General features: G+C 47.0%; 1 protein-coding gene across 1 annotated transcript in view; it reads right to left on the bottom strand.

The window, feature by feature from the left end:
* Positions 1-3,777: 3,777 nt before the first annotated feature.
* Positions 3,778-20,628, bottom strand: part of LOC110488383 (uncharacterized) — an 86,248-nt gene continuing 69,397 nt past the window's right edge. Inside the window, exons 7-22 of the mRNA XM_036971163.2 lie at positions 18,498-18,711; positions 17,990-18,129; positions 16,991-17,117; positions 16,813-16,848; positions 16,556-16,695; positions 16,346-16,472; positions 8,100-8,287; positions 7,633-7,759; positions 7,367-7,402; positions 7,112-7,224; positions 6,721-6,850; positions 6,221-6,360; positions 5,803-5,926; positions 5,503-5,661; positions 5,003-5,162; positions 3,778-4,833 (exon numbers count right to left, since the gene is read on the bottom strand). Of these exons, the coding sequence (XP_036827058.2) occupies positions 4,745-4,833; positions 5,003-5,162; positions 5,503-5,661; positions 5,803-5,926; positions 6,221-6,360; positions 6,721-6,850; positions 7,112-7,224; positions 7,367-7,402; positions 7,633-7,759; positions 8,100-8,287; positions 16,346-16,472; positions 16,556-16,695; positions 16,813-16,848; positions 16,991-17,117; positions 17,990-18,129; positions 18,498-18,711 (2,050 nt within the window). The 3' untranslated portion in view covers positions 3,778-4,744. The remainder of the gene's footprint in view (positions 4,834-5,002; positions 5,163-5,502; positions 5,662-5,802; positions 5,927-6,220; positions 6,361-6,720; positions 6,851-7,111; positions 7,225-7,366; positions 7,403-7,632; positions 7,760-8,099; positions 8,288-16,345; positions 16,473-16,555; positions 16,696-16,812; positions 16,849-16,990; positions 17,118-17,989; positions 18,130-18,497; positions 18,712-20,628) is intronic.

The raw sequence follows: 20,628 nt of genomic DNA, 5'->3' as shown, positions 1-20,628 counted from the left end.
CCTGGGGTGGTGGTGTACAGGGCTGTTTTCTGTCCTGGGGTGGTGGTGTACAGGGCTGTTTTCTGTCCTGGGGTGGTGGTGTACAGGGCTGTTTTCTGTCCTGGGGTGGTGGTGTACAGGGCTGTTTTCTGTCCTGGGGTGGTGGTGTACAGGGCTGTTTTCTGTCCTGGGGTGGTGGTGTACAGGGCTGTTTTCTGTCCTGGGGTGGTGGTGTACAGGGCTGTTTTCTGTCCTGGGGTGGTGGTGTACAGGGCTGTTTTCTGTCCTGGGGTGGTGGTGTACAGGGCTGTTTTCTGTCCTGGGGTGGTGGTGTACAGGGCTGTTTTCTGTCCTGGGGTGGTGGTGTACAGGGCTGTTTTCTGTCCTGGGGTGGTGGTGTACAGGGCTGTTTTCTGTCCTGGGGTGGTGGTGTACAGGGCTGTTTTCTGTCCTGGGGTGGTGGTGTACAGGGCTGTTTTCTGTCCTGGGGTGGTGGTGTACAGGGCTGTTTTCTGTCCTGGGGTGGTGGTGTACAGGGCTGTTTTCTGTCCTGGGGTGGTGGTGTACAGGGCTGTTTTCTGTCCTGGGGTGGTGGTGTACAGGGCTGACTTGGGAACTATACATTGGAGGGCCTAGGTTTAGTGTGGCTGGCAGGCGAAGGGACTGCCTTGTAAACTACCGGTTGGGGCAGGCAAAAATTGGCAGTGTGGAAGACCAGGAAGCATGAGATGAAGGGCGCGGGGAGTACAGACCCCAGAGCTATGCTACTGGGGTACCATGTGGGAGACTTTGTAGAGTTGTGGGGTGTCAGGTGGGGGGGATCTGTGTGCAGTGGACAAGGAGGGGTGGCTTGGTTTGAACTTTCTAGTACTGTTACAATGTAGTAAAGAGTGTACTAAATTAATTATTTGGCGATCAATGTATTTTCTTTAAATAAAAAAGTATCTCCCCCTATCCTTCCCTCCTTCTCCTGTCCTCCTCTCTCTCCCACCATCCTTCACCTCTGTGGATTGTCTCAGACGGTAAGCCTCAAACTGCAGTTGGGTTATCACCAAAATGTGCATTTTGCCTGACAAGCATTATCCTAAAGGTTTCACACCCTTCCATTTCACAATGGAGACTTTAAGGAATTACAAACATGCAACTGTGAACCATAGTGCAGGAAAAAGAGGCGATGGGACTGGTAGGATGAAGAAACACTGACAAAACTAAGATGATGAGATGTCGACCGCTAAAGAAGAGATGAAAGATTGATAGACAAAGGAGACAAAGGTTCCTCACTTACCATGCCTGAATTTCACCTTCAAAAGAGCAAACAAGAAATACCATTTAATACAACTACACCATTGTTTCATGCATGAATGAAGACCCGTGAGGAATGATGGAATGTGTCAACTCTGATTTTATTACAAAACAAGTCACGAGTTCTAATTACCTAAGTACTATTGTGTGAAATACATTATGAATGCGTTTCTAGCCTGTTTCGAAGGGTGTTTTACAAAATTAAAAGCCGTAAAGGATGCTTGCCCAAAAGACAACCACTTGTCACGTTCGACATAACGAGGAGAGCAAGGCGCAGCGTGATATGAATACATTATTCTTTATTAAACAAAGAACACTAAACAAACTAACAAAATAACAAAACGAACATGACGCTATAAACACGAGTGCTGACATGCAACTACACATAGACAATAACCCGCCAAACCAAAATGGAAAATGGCAACCTAAATAGGATCCCCAATCAGATACAACGATAAACAGCTGTCTCTGATTGGGAACCAATTCAGGCCACCATAGACCTACATATACCTAGACATACTAAAACCCCATAGATATACAAAAACCCTAGACAGGGTAAAAACACCTAGACAATACAAAAACTAAACCAACCACCCTTGTCACACCCTGACCTAACCAAAATAATAAAGAAATCAAAGATAACTAAGGTCAGGGTGTGACAGTACCCCCCCCCCCAAAGGTGCGGACTCCCGGCCGCAAACTTAAACCTATATGGGAGGGTCTGGGTGGGCATTGAACCTCGGTGGCGGCTCTGGTTCTGGACGCCGCCCCCCTTTACACTGAGTCCGCTCTTGTATCACTGACTCGTGGATCATCGTCGGAGGCTCTGGACTGCGGATCCTCGCCATAGGCCCCGGGCTGGGGATCCTCGCTGCGTGGATCATTGCCGGATGTTCTGGAATGGAGACCGTCGCTTGAGTTCCCGGACTGGGGACCGTCGCTGGAGATCCCGGACTGGGGACCGTCGCTGGAGATCCCGGACTGGGGACCGTCGCTGGAGATCCCGGACTGGGGACCGTCGCTGGAGGTTTCCCGACTGTGGCCCGTCGTTGGAGGTTCCAGGCTGTGGCCCATCGCCGGAGGTTTCGGACTGTGGCCCGTCGCCGGAGGTTCTTGTATCACTGACTCGTGGATCATCGTCGGAGGCTCTGGACTGCGGATCCTCGCCATAGGCCCCGGGCTGGGGATCCTCGCTGTGTGGATCATTGCCGGATGTTCTGGACGGGAGACCGTCGCTGGAGATCCCGGACTGGAGACCGTCGCTGGAGATCCCGGACTGGGGACCGTCGCTGGAGATCCCGGACTGGGGACCGTCGCGGGAGATCCCGGACTGGGGACCGTCGCCGGAGGTTCCGGACTGGGGACCGTCGCTGGAGGTTCCGGACTGTGGCCCGTCGCTGGAGGTTCCGGACTGTGGCCCGTCGCCGGAGGTTCCGGACTGTGGCCCGTCGCCGAAGGTTCCGGATTGTGGCCCGTCGCCGGAGGTTCCGGACTGTGGCCCGTCGCCGGAAGTTCCGGACTGTGGCCCGTCGCCGGAGGTTCCGGACTGGGTACTGTGGGGGTGCTTTGCTGGTGAAACTGTCTGGGATTTATTTAGAATTCAGGGCACACTTAACCAGCATGGCTACCACAGCATTCTGCAGTAATATGCCATCCCATCTGGTTTGAGGTTAGTGGGACTATCATTTATTTTTCAACAGAACAATGACCCAACACACCTCCAGGCTGTGTAAGGGCTATTTTACCAAGAAAGAGAGTGATGGAGAGCTGCATCAGATGACCTGGCCTCCATAATCCCGACCTCAACAAAACGAGTTGGGCCGCAGAGTGAAGGAAAAGCAGCCAACAAGTGCTCAGCATAGGCAGGAACTCCTTCAAGACTGTTGGAAAAGCATTCTAGGTGAAACTGGTTGAGAGAATGCCAATAGTGTGCAAAGCTGTCATCAGGGCTAAGGGTGGCTATTTGAAGAATCTCAAATATAAAATATATTTTGATTTGTTCAACACTTTTTGGTTACTACATGATTCCATGTGTTATTTCATAGTTTTGATGTCTTCACTATTATTCTACCATGTATAAAATAGTACAAATAAAGAAAACCCCTTGAATGAGTAGGTGTGTCCAGACTTGTGACTGATACTGTATTTAACTTTGAGCTACTTGTATGTACATATGCATAGTATGTTCTGTACAGAGTAGGCCACACTATACTATCAGTTGTCTTGTCTCACTCTTAACAGTCCTGTATCCTGTACACACATCACCATGGTGTTCGGGACAGCTTGCACAGTGTTTCCAGAATATGTCTGTGTGAATCCTGATAGCCAAACTAGATGATAGTCAGACAGTACCACTCCTCAATTTTGACCTGTCTGCATTATAATAACATGTGAAAGCTTGTGAAAACATGTGATGTCCCAGAATGTCTTTCTCCAAGGAATACACGACAGTAACTTAGCTACAATAGAAGACAAGACCAGACATTTGAACAACAGTTTCATTTTTGATAGTTTTATTTAATATTTTAAAACCACTCATTTCTTTTCACATTCTATTTTTGGTATCAAAGAATAATGCCTTGAGGTGCAAGGCATTTGGTGTTAAATATAAAAAATAAGAAAGTAACCTGTATCTTGACAGTGTTTGGCAATGTATGATTCATATCTATGAAAATAGATAAGACCATAGTGAAATAGAAGAACACACTGTAGCATTAGAGAGGAACTGCATAAAAGCCCACAGAGTCATTGCACCGCATCATACATTATTGTATGTATTATACTGCCTAAAGAACACACTTCCCATCCAATGTTTTCCCAAAAGGTAGTAAATTACATAGTCAAACAAAATGTTGAACTAAGCCAATTCAGAAAATAATGTGCATAGATTTGGCTTCCTTTATGAAACCCTCTTAAATACACTGACTGTAGCCACAGATGATGTATCATATGGTAGACGGAAGTTGACCTTCCCAATAATCATTAGTGGGTTCAAGTGAGTGGTTCTGTCCACTACTGTGTGTGCTAAGCCGGGTCATACCATCGAAGTCAAGGAAGAATCTGAGAGGGTAGAACGTCTGTAAAAAGAATAATTCAAATACACACATTTAAGGGAGGGGAAAAGAAGTGCGACCCTTCCCATCCTCTCCAGTTGACCACATCCAAAGGCACTGGTTGTTAGATGAGTCATTCGTATGCTGCTGTCCTCACATTCAGGCAAAAATATTATAACCCTCATATGATTCTTCACGAAATGAAAGAAACCCTTTAACTGTAATGAAGATGTTCTGGGATCCTCTTGAGAGTGCCTGACCATGATGACACAAGGTTCATTCTGCGGTGCTTCCTAATGTCCGTCTCCACAGACTGAAGAGCAGGAGTTCTGAGGGGTTGGTCGATATTGGAATGTATTGTATTGGAGGAGCAGGTGAAGGGTGTGGGTTGAGGGAAGGTTATTGGAAGGTTACAGCAGCTCCAGCTCCCACTGTTGGCAAGGCCTCTCCTCACTCTCTGGTAAAATCACCACATGGTCTCTGTCGTACTGCTTGCCACCTGAGAGATACAATTTTATCATCAATTTATTGTATGTTGGGGGGGGGGGGGGGTATTACCCCAAACACTTACCCAATAGGTGCTGAGTGGTCATAGTATTACATGAAAGTACAAATCATGTATGTGTAGTTCCTATAATTTCACTCCTAAAATTAGACTAGTGTCTCACCCTTGATGTCCAACACCATGCCAGGGAAGGTGAGGCTGGGGATGGTGCCTCTCATCTGGGCTGACCAGGTCTGGACAGGCTGCCGGGTCTCTGACCACAGCACCACCTTCGCCCCCGCCTCCACGTTCCCCATTACCTGCAGGCTCATAGTAGGAGCCAACTAGAGAACGAGAGCAAGAGACATAAGTAATTGAGAAATCTGGAGTGCTCAACTAGCAAAACATCTAGGCGATGTGGATAGGATATGTGGTACATTGATTGTAAAACATGATAAATATAGTGTAAAATAAATAGGAGAAATAACATCTGAAGATGTAAAAATGCTCGATATTTACTTCTATAGGGGAAAAAAACAGATTCTCAACATTTTAGGGCTGTCAATGTATGTATGTGTTAACTCATGGGGTCCGAGGGGGAGTCCCAGGGGTTCCTCAGTAAGGTGAAAGAAAATGATCATGAGAATGAAAAAGTTGAGGAACTTTATTCCTAGTGAGCAATACCTTGTTCTTGATGAGGCCTTCCTGGTAGAACCAGATGTCGCTCATGCCCTCCACCTGCTCGGTCACCACCACACGTCCCGACTTCATTTCCTCTACGCCACCCTGGATGGACAGGAAGTGACCTCGCTCTTTGCTTTTGATGCGGAAGAAGTGCCGTCTCTGCAGGAAATGGGCACACGTAAATAATATATATGAGTAAATATAAATATGAGTAAATAAAAAGAGGAAACATGAATTGGGTAGAAGTATAGTATTATAAACCAACCCAAACAAAGTGAATAAAGTCATAGGGATTCTAACCTGCCGTACTGGGTACATTGAGCCAATGGTGAGAAGCTGACTGAATTTGGGCCAGTTGGTGATTTCAATGGGTTCTAATAGGAACTGTCGCCCCCTGTAGTTACTGTGCTCACACATCACCCAGCTGCAAAGAGAGCAAGTGAGGTATAGGGAGAGAGAGGGACACAAGAGAAAAGTGTGTGGTCATACACACATCTTAAAAAACATAGGTGCTGGGCTAATAAAGAATACTAGTACAGAACAAATAGACGTGCACACTGTTAAAGCTCCCACATTCACCGCTTTATTGACAATGTTTCCATCTGGAACGGATCTTCGTCAGGTCAAACACACTAGAGCACAATATCAACACTCAGAAACACACACACACACACATTTAAACACGCATACCCTTACGCACACACTTAAACACACTCACCAGCCTCGGTTGACTCTGACAGAGAGTAGATGGTTGTTGTAGCCCTCCTCCAGCATATTGACCACCTCTGTGTCCACTGTGATCTCCCTGCCCTCCAAACACTCCAGACCAAACAGTGAGATGGAGGGCACTGAGAACACCTGGGGAAACAGTGTTAATATATACTTTATTAGTCCATATGGGATGGAAATGTGTCTTCTGTTTTTCTTCCAACCTCTCCTGTATGAACACACACACACACACACACACACACACACGGTTGGATAGGCTGCAGCAGTGTTACAGTGGGTCAGAGTATGGGGTTGGGAGGAGTAATGGTATGGGGAAGAGAGACGGCTATAGGGCGTTAAGCTAAATACAACAAAATTGATTCATTAAGTGATTGAAAATAAAACTGAGAAAGCTATAGAGTGAGAGACAGACAGAAAAAGTGAAGGAAAATTTGATGGTGAAAAAGCCAGTCTATATGAGTGTGACCAGTATATGAGGATTGGTCTTACCAGCGGGATAGTCTTCAGCGAGCGTATGACACAGTTCGGAGGACAGCCCATGCTGGTGAAGTTGGGGTAGTCTCCTTCTGACAGGATGTACAGGTTCCCTGAATACTCACAGCCCTCGTACACCACCCAACTGAAACGTAGAGGAACACGCAAAACCCATTTAAAACTAATTTACTAACGCCACACACTCGTCAGTACAGTGAACTCCCCTTTAATTGTAATAATTATATGCTGGCTCATCTCTAGGTTCTGCAGTACTCCATACCATCCCTCTACAGCTCCACTAAGCCTGTGTATACTTCCATCTCTCCTAATTATAAATTTTTCCTACACTTGGTGTGTGTGTGTGTGAATATATATATATATATTGTGCATGTTGGTTCTGTCCCACCTTCCCCCCACCACTCTGCAGGACTTGGCGATGAGCTTGTCAGAGAGGGACTCCTGGTTCTTGTCACACACATGGCATTCCCCCTCGAAATCTGGCTCTGTGTACAACATCACCTGAGACAGACAGGGGCAGCCAGGGAAGAAAGAGAGTTCAAATCAGTCACATTTACTGTAGTACATAGTACAAGTGAAGTGTGAAAAGAGAAGAGCGTGACTGCAGAAGGATATACACGCACGATACTACAAGATGTCTCACCTCACTTCTGACGCTGCCCTGGTTTTCACTTGGAGCCTGAAAACAGACAAGAGAACCGGGTGCACCGAGTAAACATCCCGATGTCTGACATCAGCAATCCCTTCCAATTTTCCTCAGCGATGAATACGTTTCAATATTAACATTAAAGGAGCATCTTAACAGTGTGTGTGTGTGTGTGTGTGTTCTTCTTTCAGTTCATTTGCCTGCCTGTTTCCGTCTCTCCACTGTCAACTCCGTAGCAAAGCGTCTCTAGACGACCTACTCGCCTGTAAGATGGGCTGGACAGAGCAGATGCGGTTGTCTGAAGAGCCCCAGTCAGCAGAGTTACTGTAGAAACCTTTCTCCAGGATATACTGGTCACCAGAGAAGTCCACGTGAGAGTAGGCGATCCATCTGGAGGAGGAGACAACAGTGGCCACTTAGCGTCAAACCTCCACTAATACCCCGAAATGTCCTTTATTCCCCAGTTGGAGGGAACTTACGTTTAATGTGTTATGTCTATAAAGGTATCGTCAAATATGATCATGTTCTCATCAATGTATCAGCCAGTATCAAGTTATTATCAGAGCCATATCTACTGTACATTGGCTCTAGTTATGATCAGTTATGATCATGTTCTTACTATCTTATCCGGCCTCTGTCACAGTTAAAATGATATCGGTCATTACTGTTCGACACTAGATTACACCCCTGTTGGACTCCAACGCTGCTTGTCACAAGCATTTGCACTCACGCTCCACTGACGACGTGGATGGAGCGCGTGGTGGTGCGGAAGCCAAACAGCTCCACGTCGGGAATGGCCTCGGTCACCTCAAAGGTGTTGTCCTGCTCCACGTCGGGAAGGGCCTCGGTCACCTCAAAGGTGTTGTTCTGCTCCACGTCGGGCTGCTCATACAACACCAACATGGGCTCGGTCAGGTCCTACAGGGGACAGAGTGGTCAGAGGTCACATACTGTGGCTCCAGGTAGGGGTCGTCTTTAGGCACAGATCTAGGATCAGCTCCATCCGAAACTTAACTTAAACAGGTATGGGGACAGCTACTGTGTGCCACTGCCCTTAAAGACGCTACCAAAAGCCTGAGTACGTCCCTTTGCCGAGGTCATCTGCATGTATTAAATGTAACAGGAAACACAGAAACACTTGACTAAATGAGGGATACAACGTGTATTGAAAGCAGGTGTTTCCTCCCAGGTGTGGTTCCTGAGTTAATTAAGCAATTAGTATCCCGTCATGCTTAGGGTCATGTAGAAAAATGCTGGGCAGGCCATTATTTTGACTACCATGGCTATGCCCCTATAGGATGACAATGCGCCCCCATCCAAGAGCACGAGTGGTCAATGGTTGAACGGTTTGATGAACATGAAAACGATGTAAACCACATACCACAGGGGTCGCGTTTGCGTTTTTCATACAGAAAAGGAAAGATGAAATGGAGAAAAATATCTTGCTGCATTTTGTAAACACAGATCTGAAATGCTTTTTATTGTAAATTCTGCTCGGCTTCAGTTCCCTCCAAATCCTGAATGTTAAAGGGCTATTATCATACTTTAGTCGCACTTCTCCACTATATATTCCATTGGATTCCATTACATTTCCACGGTACTTTCCTCAGGCGTAGTTTTTCCTCCGGTAGCAAGTTAAAACGCAAGCTTAACGTCAAACTGTTACGGTGCGTGAATGAGGACCCAAAAGCGAATTAACGTAAACAGAGCTTCTTTAATAACAAAACATACGTAGGCTCAGATGGACCGGCAGATTCCGACAGGACAGGACAAGGTTGCAGCAAACATGACGATAGTCTGGTTCAGGCATGAATAACACAAACAAGAATCCGACAAAGACAGAAACAAAAACAGAGAGAGATATAGAGGACTAATCAGAGGGAAAAAGGGAACAGGTGGGAAAAGGGGTGACGAGGTAGTTAGGAGGAGACAAGGAACAGCTGGGGGAAAGAGGGGGAGAAAAGGTAACCTAATACGACCAGCAGAGGGAGACAGGGTGAAGAGTAAGAACAGGAACAGGACACAACATGACAATACATGACAGTACCCCCCCCACTCACCGAGCGCCTCCTGGCGCACTCGAGGAGGAAACCTGGCGGCAACGGAGGAAATCATCGATCAGCGCACGGTCCAGTACGTCCCGAGAGGGAACCCAACTCCTCTCCTCAGGACCGTACCCCTCCCAATCTACTAGGTACTGATGACCACGGCCCCGAGGACGCATGTCCAAAATCCTACGGACCCTGTAGACGAGCGGGGGCGCGAAGAACGGGCTTGACACAGGAGACATGGAAGACCGGGTGGACGCGACGAAGATATCGCGGAAGAAGAAGTCGCACTGCGACAGGATTAATGATCTGAGAAATACGGAACGGACCAATGAACCGCGGGGTCAACTTGCGAGAAGCGGTCTTCAGGGGAAGGTTCTGAGTGGAGAGCCAAACTCTCTGACCGCGACAATATCTAGGACTCTTAGTTCTACGCTTATTAGCAGCTCTCACAGTCTGCGCCCTATAACGGCAAAGTGCAGACCTGACCCTCTTCCAGGTGCGCTCGCAACGTTGGACAAAAGCCTGAGCGGAGGGGACGCTGGACTCGGCGAACTGAGATGAGAACAGCGGAGGCTGGTACCCGAGGCTACTCTGAAAAGGAGATAGCCCGGTCGCAGACGAAGGAAGCGAGTTGTGGGCGTATTCTGCCCAGGGGAGCTGTTCTGACCAAGACGCAGGGTTGCGAAAAGAAAGACTGCGTAAGATTCTGCTTGACCGTTAGACTGGGGGTGAAAGCCGGAAGAGAGACTGACGGAAGCCCCAATCAAACGGCAAAACTCCCTCCAAAATTGAGACGTGAATTGCGGACCTCTGTCCGAAACGACGTCTGACGGAAGGCCATGAATTCTGAAAACATTCTCGATGATGATTTGTGCCGTCTCTTTAGCAGAAGGAAGCTTAGCAAGGGGAATAAAATGAGCCGCCTTAGAGAACCTGTCGACAACCGTAAGAATAACAGTCTTCCCCGCTGACGAAGGCAGTCCGGTGACAAAATCTAAGGCGATGTGAGACCACGGTCGAGAGGGAATGGGAAGCGGCCTGAGACGGCCGGCAGGAGGGGAGTTACCGGACTTAGTCTGCGCGCAGACCGAACAAGCAGCCACGAAGCGACGCGTGTCATGCTCCCGGGTGGGCCACCAAAAACGCTGGCGAATGGAAGCAAGCGTACCCCGAACGCCAGGGTGGCCGGCTAACTTGGCAGAGTGAGCCCACTGAAGAACGGCCAGACGAGTAGGAACGGGAACGAAAAGAAGGTTCCTAGGACAAGCGCGCGGCGACGGAGTTTGAGTGAGTGCTTGCTTTACCTGCCTCTCAATTCCCCAGACAGTCAACCCGACAACACGCCCCTCAGGGAGAATCCCCTCGGGGTCAGTGGAGGCTACTGAAGAACTGAAGAGACGAGATAAAGCATCAGGCTTGGTGTTCTTAGAGCCCGGACGATAAGAAATCACAAACTCGAAACGAGCGAAAAACAGCGCCCAGCGCGCCTGACGCGCATTAAGTCGTTTGGCAGAACGGATGTACTCAAGGTTCCTATGGTCAGTCCAAACGACAAAAGGAACGGTCGCCCCCTCCAACCACTGTCGCCATTCGCCTAGGGCTAAGCGGATGGCGAGCAGTTCGCGGTTTCCCACATCATAGTTACGTTCCGACGGCGACAGGCAATGAGAAAAATACGCGCAAGGGTGGACCTTGTCGTCAGAGAGGGAGCGCTGAGAAAGAATGGCTCCCACGCCCACCTCTGACGCGTCAACCTCGACAACGAACTGTCTAGTGACGTCAGGTGTAACAAGGATAGGTGCGGATGTAAAACGATTCTTGAGGAGATCAAAAGCTCCCTGGGCGGAAACGGACCACTTAAAGCACGTCTTGACAGAAGTAAGGGCTGTGAGAGAAGCTGCCACCTGACCGAAATTACGGATGAAACGACGATAGAAGTTCGCGAAGCCGAGAAAGCGCTGCAGCTCGACGCGTGACTTAGGGACGGGCCAATCAATGACAGCTTGGACCTTAGCGGGATCCATCTTAATGCCTTCAGCGGAAATAACAGAACCGAGAAAAGTGACGGAGGAGGCATGAAAAGAGCACTTCTCAGCCTTCACAAAAAGACAATTCTCTAAAAGGCGCTGGAGGACACGTCGAACGTGCTGAACATGAATCTGGAGTGACGGTGAAAAAATCAGGATATCGTCAAGGTAAACGAAAACAAAGATGTTCAGCATGTCTCTCAGGACATCATTGACTAATGCCTGAAAGACAGCTGGAGCGTTAGCGAGGCCGAAAGGAAGAACCCGGTATTCAAAGTGCCCTAACGGAGTGTTAAACGCCGTCTTCCACTCGTCCCCCTCCCTGATGCGCACGAGATGGTAAGCGTTACGAAGGTCCAACTTAGTGAAAAACCTGGCTCCCTGCAGGATCTCGAAGGCTGAAGACATAAGAGGAAGCGGATAACGATTCTTCACTGTTATGTCATTCAGCCCTCGATAATCTATGCAGGGGCGCAGGGACCCGTCCTTCTTCTTAACAAAAAAAAAACCCCGCTCCGGCGGGAGAGGAGGAGGGGACTATGGTACCGGCGGCAAGAGCTACAGACAAATAATCTTCGAGAGCCTTACGTTCGGGAGCCGACAGAGAGTATAGTCTACCCCGGGGGGGAGTGGTTCCCGGAAGGAGATCAATACTACAATCATACGACCGGTGTGGAGGAAGAGAGGTGGCCCTGGACCGACTGAACACCGTGCGCAGATCGTGATATTCCTCCGGCACCCCTGTCAAATCACCAGGCTCCTCCTGTGAAGAAGAGACAGAGGAAACAGGAGGGATAGCAGACATTAAACATTTCACATGACAAGAGACGTTCCAGGAGAGGATAGAATTACTAGACCAATTAATGGAAGGATTATGACAAACTAGCCAGGGATGGCCCAAAACAACAGGTGTAAAAGGTGAACGAAAAATTAAAAAAGAAATGGTTTTGCTATGATTACCAGAAACAGTGAGGGTTAAAGGTAGCGTCTCACGCTGAATCCTGGGGAGAGGACTACCATCCAGGGCGAACAAGGCCGTGGACTCCCTTAACTGTCTGAGAGGAATGTCATGTTCCCGAGCCCAGGTCTCGTCCATAAAACAGCCCTCCGCCCCAGAGTCGATTAAGGCACTGCAGGAAGCTGACGAACCGGTCCAGCGTAGATGGACCGACAAGGTAGTGCAGGATCTTGAAGGAGAGACAGGAGTAGTAGCGCTCACCAGTAGCCCTCCGCTTACTGATGAGCTCTGGCTTTTACTGGACATGAAGTGACAAAATGACCAGCAGAACCGCAATAGAGACAGAGGCGGTTGGTGATTCTCCGTTCCCTCTCCTTAGTCGAGATGCGGATACCTCCCAGCTGCATAGGCTCAGCACCCGAGCCGGCAGAGGAAGATGGTAGTGATGCGGAGAGGGGGGCAACGGAGAACGCGAGCTCCTTTCCACGAGCTCGGTGACGAAGATCAACCCGTCGCTCAATGCGAATAGCGAGTTCAATCAAGGAATCCACGCTGGAAGGAACCTCCCGGGAGAGAATCTCATCCTTTACCTCTGCGCGGAGACCCTCCAGAAAACGAGCGAGCAAAGCCGGCTCGTTCCAGCCACTGGAGGCAGCAAGAGTGCGAAACTCAATAGAGTAGTCTGTTATGGATCGATTACCTTGACATAGGGAAGACAGGGCCCTGGAAGCCTCCTCCCCAAAAACGGATCGATCAAAAACCCGTATCATCTCCTCCTTAAAGTCCTGATACTGGTTAGTACACTCAGCCCTTGCCTCCCAGATTGCCGTGCCCCACTCACGAGCCCGTCCAGTAAGGAGAGATATGACGTAGGCGACACGAGCAGTGCTCCTGGAGTAAGTGTTGGGCTGGAGAGAAAACACAATATCACACTGGGTGAGGAACGAGCGGCATTCAGTGGGCTCCCCAGAGTAACACGGCGGGTTATTGATTCTGGGCTCCTGAGATTCGAAAGCCCTGGAAGTGGCCGGTGGATCGAGGCGGAGATGGTGAACCTGTTCTGTGAGGTTGGAGACTTGGGTGGCCAGGGTCTCAACGGCATGTCGAGCAGCAGACAATTCCTGCTCGTGTCTGCCTAGCATCGCTCCCTGGATCTCGACGGCTGAGTGGAGAGGATCCGAAGTCGCTGGGTCCATTCTTGGTCGGATTCTTCTGTTACGGTGCGTGAATGAGGACCCAAAAGCGAATTAACGTAAACAGAGCTTCTTTAATAACAAAACATACGTAGGCTCAGATGGACCGGCAGATTCCGACAGGACAGGACAAGGTTGCAGCAAACATGACGATAGTCTGGTTCAGGCATGAATAACACAAACAAGAATCCGACAAAGACAGAAACAAAAACAGAGAGAGATATAGAGGACTAATCAGAGGGAAAAAGGGAACAGGTGGGAAAAGGGGTGACGAGGTAGTTAGGAGGAGACAAGGAACAGCTGGGGGAAAGAGGGGGAGAAAAGGTAACCTAATACGACCAGCAGAGGGAGACAGGGTGAAGAGTAAGAACAGGAACAGGACACAACATGACAATACATGACACAAACATTAGGAAATGTAGCTGGCTACATACTTTCTATGATAAACATTAGAAATATGATGGCCATTCATCTTTTTTTTTGAAAAAAATACCTTGAATTTTCATTGTAATTTAACTTACTTATGTTTGGCTGCTAGCCAAACAGTGTTGCACTTTTGCTGTCATCTGATGAAAACGATTGTCTGCCCAACGTGTTGCACTAATGTATTTGGTGTTGCACGCCCCTTGTCACTCAGCCAAAAAGCACTGACTTTCAATATGAAACGCAGGTGAAATGATTTAAAACACAGATTTTTGGATGGTCTGCGTTACGAAAATGCAGATTTCTGAAAGCTAATACAGCCACTGTGCCACGGCTGTCACCGTCACCAGATCTCAACCCAATTGAAGACTTATGGGAGATTCTGAATTGCAGCCTGAGACAGCGTTTACCACCGCAATCCCTCCAACAGAGTTCCAGACACTTGTAGGATCTATGCCAAGGCGCATTGTTCTGGCCCAACAGTCTATAAAGACACTTTATATTGGATGTTGGCTTTATTTTGGCAGTTACAGTTGAAGTCGGAAGTTCACATACACTTAGGTTGGAGTCATTAAAACTAGTTTTTCAACCACTCCACACATTTCTTGTTAACAAACTATGGTTTTGGCAAGTCGGTTAGGACATTTACTTTGCGCATGACACAAGTAATATTTCCAACAATTGTTTACTGACATATTATTTCACCCAACCGTGAAGCACAGGGGTGGCAGCATCATGTTGTGGGGGTGCTTTGCTGCAGGAGGGACTGGTGCACTTCACAAAATAGATGGCAGGAAAATGATGTGGATATATTGAAGCAATGTCTCAAAGCAACAGTCAGGAAGTTAAAGCTTGACCGCAAATGGGTCTTCCAAATGGACAATGTACCCCAAGCATACTTCCAAAGTCGTAGCAAAACGGTTTAAGGACAACAAAGTCAAGGTATTGGAGTGGTCATCACAAAGCTGACCTCAATCCTATAGAAAATGTGTGGGCAGGAACTGAAAAAGCGTGAGAGAGCAAGGAGGCCTACAAACCTGACTCAGTTACACCAGCTCTGTCAGGAGGAATGGGCCAAAATTTACCCAACTTATTGTGGGAAGCATGTGGAAGGCTACCTGAAACATTTCACCCAAGTTAAACAATCAAAGGAATTGCTGCCAAATACTATTTGAGTGAATGTAAACTTCTGAAGCACTGGAAATGTGATGAAAGAAATAAAAGCTGAAATAAATCACTCTACTATTATTCTGACATTTCACATTCTTAAAATAAACTGGTGATCCTAACTGACCTATAACAGGGAATGTTTACTAGGATTAAATGTCAGGAATTGTGAAAAACTGATTTGAAATCTATTTGGCTAAGGTGTGTGTAAACTTCCGACTTCAACTGTACCTGTCACGCCCTGACCTTAGAGAGCTTTTTTATGTCTCTTTTTGGCTTGGTCAGGGTGTGATTTGGGTGGGCATTCTATGTCCTTTATTTCTATGATTTGTGTTTCTATGTGTTGGCCGGGTATGGTTCTCAATCAGGGACAGCTGTCTATCGTTGTCTCTGATTGGGAATTATACTTAGGTAGCCCTTTCCCTCCTTTCAGGGTGGGTAGTTATCTTTGCTAGTGGCACTAATGGCCTGTTAAGCTTCACGTCGTATTGTTTTTGTTGGCGACATTATTCAAATAAAAAGAAAATGTACGCTCCCCACGCTGCGCTTTGGTCTACTTCCAACGACACCCGTGACAGTACCTGTATATATGATTTCCACTGAGTATACCAAACATTAGGAACACCTTCCAAATATTAAGTTTCATCTCCTTTTGCTCTTGGAACAGCTTCAATTCATCAGGGCATGGACTTTACAAGGTGTCGAAAGCGTTCCACAGGGATGCTGGCCCATGTTGACTCCAATGCTTCCAATGGAAGCATTTATATACACACAGGAAACTGTTGAGCGTGAAAAACCCAGCACCATTGCAGTTCTTGACACACTCAAACCGGTGAGCCTGGCGTCTGCTACCATGCCCTGTTCAAAGGCACTTAAAAAAAATGATTGCCCACTCACCCTCTGAATAGCATGTCTCAGTTGTCTCAAGGCTTAAAATTCATTATTTACGCCGTCTCATCCCCTTCATCTACACTGGGTTTAACAAGTGACATCAATAAGAAATCATAGCTTTTCACCTGGAAAGAGCAGGCATTCTTAATATTTTGTGTACTCAGTGTATATGCCATTTAGGGCATGATCATTCCTGCAGCAGCTGGATACAAGATACAAGGGCCTGATAGAGATGGGGGTGTTACGTGATGGTATGGCCCACTCACCGCTCGAATGACTCTGACAGAGCGCAGCTCGGCATCGCAGCCCCCCCACACCCTCCAGTCATGGTACTCTCCCTCCTCCAACATATACTGATGACCTCGGAAACCCTCCTTCTCATAGCCCACCCAGCTAGAAGCACAGGGAAACAGAGGATGAGATGCAGGAAGTAAGACACACACACACACACACACACACACACACAGTCTACTCACCACCCTCCCTGTACTTTGATGGATCCAGGGCTGTATATGAAGGCAGTCTGCTGTCTATCCTTCCTGGTCATGAAGTCTCTCATGTTGGTGTAGATTGTCCTTGTCTTCCCAGTGAAGTAGGGCTTTTCATAGAGCACCAGCTGGGAAGACAAAACAGCAGGCACAAGGGGGGCTGAGTAAGATTCAATGGAAAGTTACCCAATAACTTTTACAGTGAGGTATCAGCTTCAATCATTCGTTTGTTTGTTCATTCTTACCTTGGGCTCACCAGGTTTCTCCACTCTTGGTTCACCCTGTCATAAAAACATCAGAGAATTTTCATTTTGTGGACATCACCTATGAATGCAATACATGAATCATACTAAAGCTATTTCCACGGGGTGTACATTGTTCTAGCTGTGGTCAGTCTCTTCAATTTGTCTATTACAATCTTACGATTTTGAGAGGGTGCACGGAGCCCACGTAAGGTTGTTCCACACCCCAGGCTGCAGGGTTGGGGAACCCCCCCACCTCCAGAACACGTGGTATGCCCTGGAAGAAAGGCTGAGCATATACCAGCCATCTGAAGAGAGAAGAGAGTCAATCCAATCAGAACAGAGATATCGTTACAGAAGACACCAAAACCCTGCTATCACACCAATAAAATAGTCAATATACTGTAATATGGAGCTCAACTTCTTTTCACCCAATACAACGTTAAACCCCCAGAGTTAAGTTCCATAAAAAAATTCCCCATCAAAATCAGTCAGTTTAAGATAGAGATATCGTTCCCCCCCCCCCCCGAATCCACCGCATCCGCCAGTGTTGCACATCCACATCTGCGGTGTAAAGGTGGCAGGGCTAGAGCGGTGTTCAGACCATGAGACATCCCGAAAATCGGTCTTCTCACGGAAACGTATGTAGCGTCAGAACGGTTCAACCTAAAAACTATTATGACCACTGTGGAAAGGGGAGATTCTCATGAACACGGTGTTCTCCGTTTTGCTCTACGACCCCACAAGTGTCACAGGACTCTTCTGAAGGTAACCAGATGTCAAATATTATTGGAAGTATGAAGGTAGTTTTGTGGCTACACAAAAGAAAGGGGGTTAAATATGTGTATAAAAATACTACAAATATTTCCTGAGCTTTCTTATATCTCCTTGATTTAGGACAGACACTACAAATCCTTATTTCTTTTGATATATTTTTTGACTGTCTTTTTTGCCATCCATTATTTTTTTTATACCTAGAGGGCTCCTAAAATTCTAAATAAAATAGCCAAAGGGTCCATAGTATGCCCATCTTAAAACAATTCCATATGTCAGCTGAGCACTACTCCCCCAGTGATTTACATTTGAATACATTGTATCATCTTACTTTCAGAAATGTTTATCCTCGTGCCCAACGTGGCCTACTAAAAAGCAGTTGGCAGAGTTGCCTACAGTTACTCACAGTCCAGCGTTGATGATGATGGAGTTGGCTTTGATGGGGAAGCCGAATATCCTGGCGTCATCTGACGTGTCTCTGAAGGTCACCTTCTTCCCCTCGGCATTCTCCTCAGGGAACAGACTGATCTCTGGCACACTGTAGTCCTGAAGGGGGCAGTCGGAAATGACAGGTATGGTACTTTGACACTAGAGGGTGCTATAGTCTCACAGAGCAGCGCAATTGGGATACAGGCTCTAACAGAGAGGACGGCGTTGTGAGGCAGAAATCCTTAAAGGTGCCAGAGTCTATCAACAGACGAGCAGTTCCACTGAAGCACACCTAACCAGATTGACACAACTCTCACCTAAAGCCTTTGGAATTCTTCAGATCCACCAAATACACAAAGCCATGTTTCTAACCACAACCTAGGCTTTAGTAGTTGCCTGGTTGCATCCCACACTTTGAGAAGCACTGCTCTAGGGCTAATCATATAATAAATAGTAAGGGGTCATCTGTGACTTCTTCTTCTTACCCTGACTACTCTTCGTACTGATCCTATGATGAACCTCCTGGCCGGCTTGGCCGCCACCACTTCTTCTCCCCCCTCCTTCTGGCTGTCCTCTCCATTCTGCGGTTGTTGTCCCTCTACCTCCTCAGGGGGGTCGAAGGGGTAGGTGAGCTCTATGTCCCCCTCGTCCAGAGCGATCTTCTCCCCTTTGAAGTTGGGCTTCTCGTACAAGACCCAGCTGAAGAGAGGAATGGAAAGACGGGGGTTAACAACAGGTCCGGGTAATGAACAGTAAGGATCAGTGGTCTGAACAAGATTAATTTAACAATGCGTGACCTATTTTAAAAGTGAGTTAAACAGGCAAAACTGGTGAATAGATTGGCCATTGCTCTAATGATGGACACAGTAGTAGAGCTCTACACTAGCACACTGAGGATGGCACTGGTGTCCCTATTCAAGGTATGAAAGGGTGAAAGTAGAAATATCTATCCAGAAAGTATTCACAAGATGTGGAGTCGTCAAATCAAATCAGGCTGTATTCATACAGCACATTTCAGACATGGAATGCAACACAATGTTCTTTACAGAATAAAAAAAAAAATAAAAAAAAAATGAATGACTAAAAATGAAAAGCAAAGCTAAAAAGGTGTTTTTTAAGATTTCTTTAAAATAAAAATACACAGTTTCAGCCCCTGGCTTTCTTGGGTAGACCAGACTGGAGAGCATTACAGTAGTCAAGCCTGCTTGTAATAAAAGCATGGATGAGTCTCTCTGTGTCAGCCTGAGAGAGAAACAGAGAGAGACAGAGAGAGACAGAGAGAGACACAGAGACAGAGAGAGAGAGCTTGTAATAAAAGCATGGATGAGTCTCTCTGTGTCAGCCTGAGAGAGAAACAGCCGCACCTTGGAAATGTTGGTGGTAAAACACTATTTTGGTCACATTCCTAATGTATGATTTGAAATGGAGTTCAGAATCTAAAATAACACCTAGGTTTTTTTATCTGGTGTTTTATCTTTATTACCCGTGAATTAAAACATGCGGCCAGATTCCCTCTCTGTGCTTTGGCTCCAACAACAAGCATCTCGGTCTTATCTTGATTTAGCTGGAGGAAGTTGTGAGCCATCCAAGTATTTAAATCACTAATACAGTCTAATAATTTATCCGTGGAACTAAAATCCTCTCATTCTTTCAAAACCATATCCCACGGAGAGTTTTGCAAAAGTGAGAGTTGACACAAAATAAGTGACTTCTTTCAGTCAAACATTTGTATTAGTGATATAAATCCAAAACACCCGGTGGCACATGTTCTGTACTGCACTGAGATTTCCGAAAACCACAAGTTCACACACACACACAACAAGTGATAAATAATAATCATGTCATGCCAATTCGGCCATGGCTCATTAGCTGCATATTCTACACTGAGAGTTTTGAAAAGTCAACATTCACACACACAGAAAGAGAGAGAGAGAGATGGAGACAGAATGAACAAGTGACAGTTGTCACCCTTCAGATGATGTGTGATGGTAATGAAAGCAGCCTAATGATTATTCACCGCTGTGTCTCAGTGAGGCTTGGCGGTAGAAGGGGGTTGCACCACATCACTGTTTAGTGTTCTGGAGCCCCAGGGATGGGTGAGTCAGCATGTTCAGACCCATTTTGGACACCATGCTACCCTACACCATGCTACCCTGCGGCCGCCCCCATAGAAGAACCCTTTTTTGGTTCCAGGTAGAACCATCTGTGGAAAGGGTTCTACATGGAAGACAAAAGGGTTCAACCTGGAACCAAAAACGGTTGTCCTATGGGCTAAAGTCGAAGACTCCTTTTAGGTTCTGGATGGCACCTTATTCTAAGAGTGTACAGTAATAGGTGGCGAGAGACTGTTTATATTTCAACCGTTTAGAGTAGGCAAACTATAGCAAGAAAGAGAGACAGGAAGACAGATAGGAGCTCTCTGGAGAGGGATATTTGCCTAAGAACCTCCGTGCAGCACAGAGAAAGGGATGGTTGTGAGAGACTTGAGAACATTCCCTCTCCAGTGTACACACACCCAGTGCAGGTGTTGGGACTGCATGCCTTTGCTCTTCTTCCTAGTATTAACAATATATTCCTGCTCAGAAATGATTCAAATTATTATAGTGTGTGTTACTA

Source organism: Oncorhynchus mykiss, chromosome 30 (genome assembly GCF_057628025.1).
Source record: "Oncorhynchus mykiss isolate SJ-2025 chromosome 30, ASM5762802v1, whole genome shotgun sequence".
In the NCBI taxonomy this organism is placed as follows: domain Eukaryota; kingdom Metazoa; phylum Chordata; class Actinopteri; order Salmoniformes; family Salmonidae; genus Oncorhynchus; species Oncorhynchus mykiss.
The sequence above is the reverse complement of the archived record's forward strand: the minus strand, read 5'-3'. Positions and strand labels throughout refer to the sequence as shown.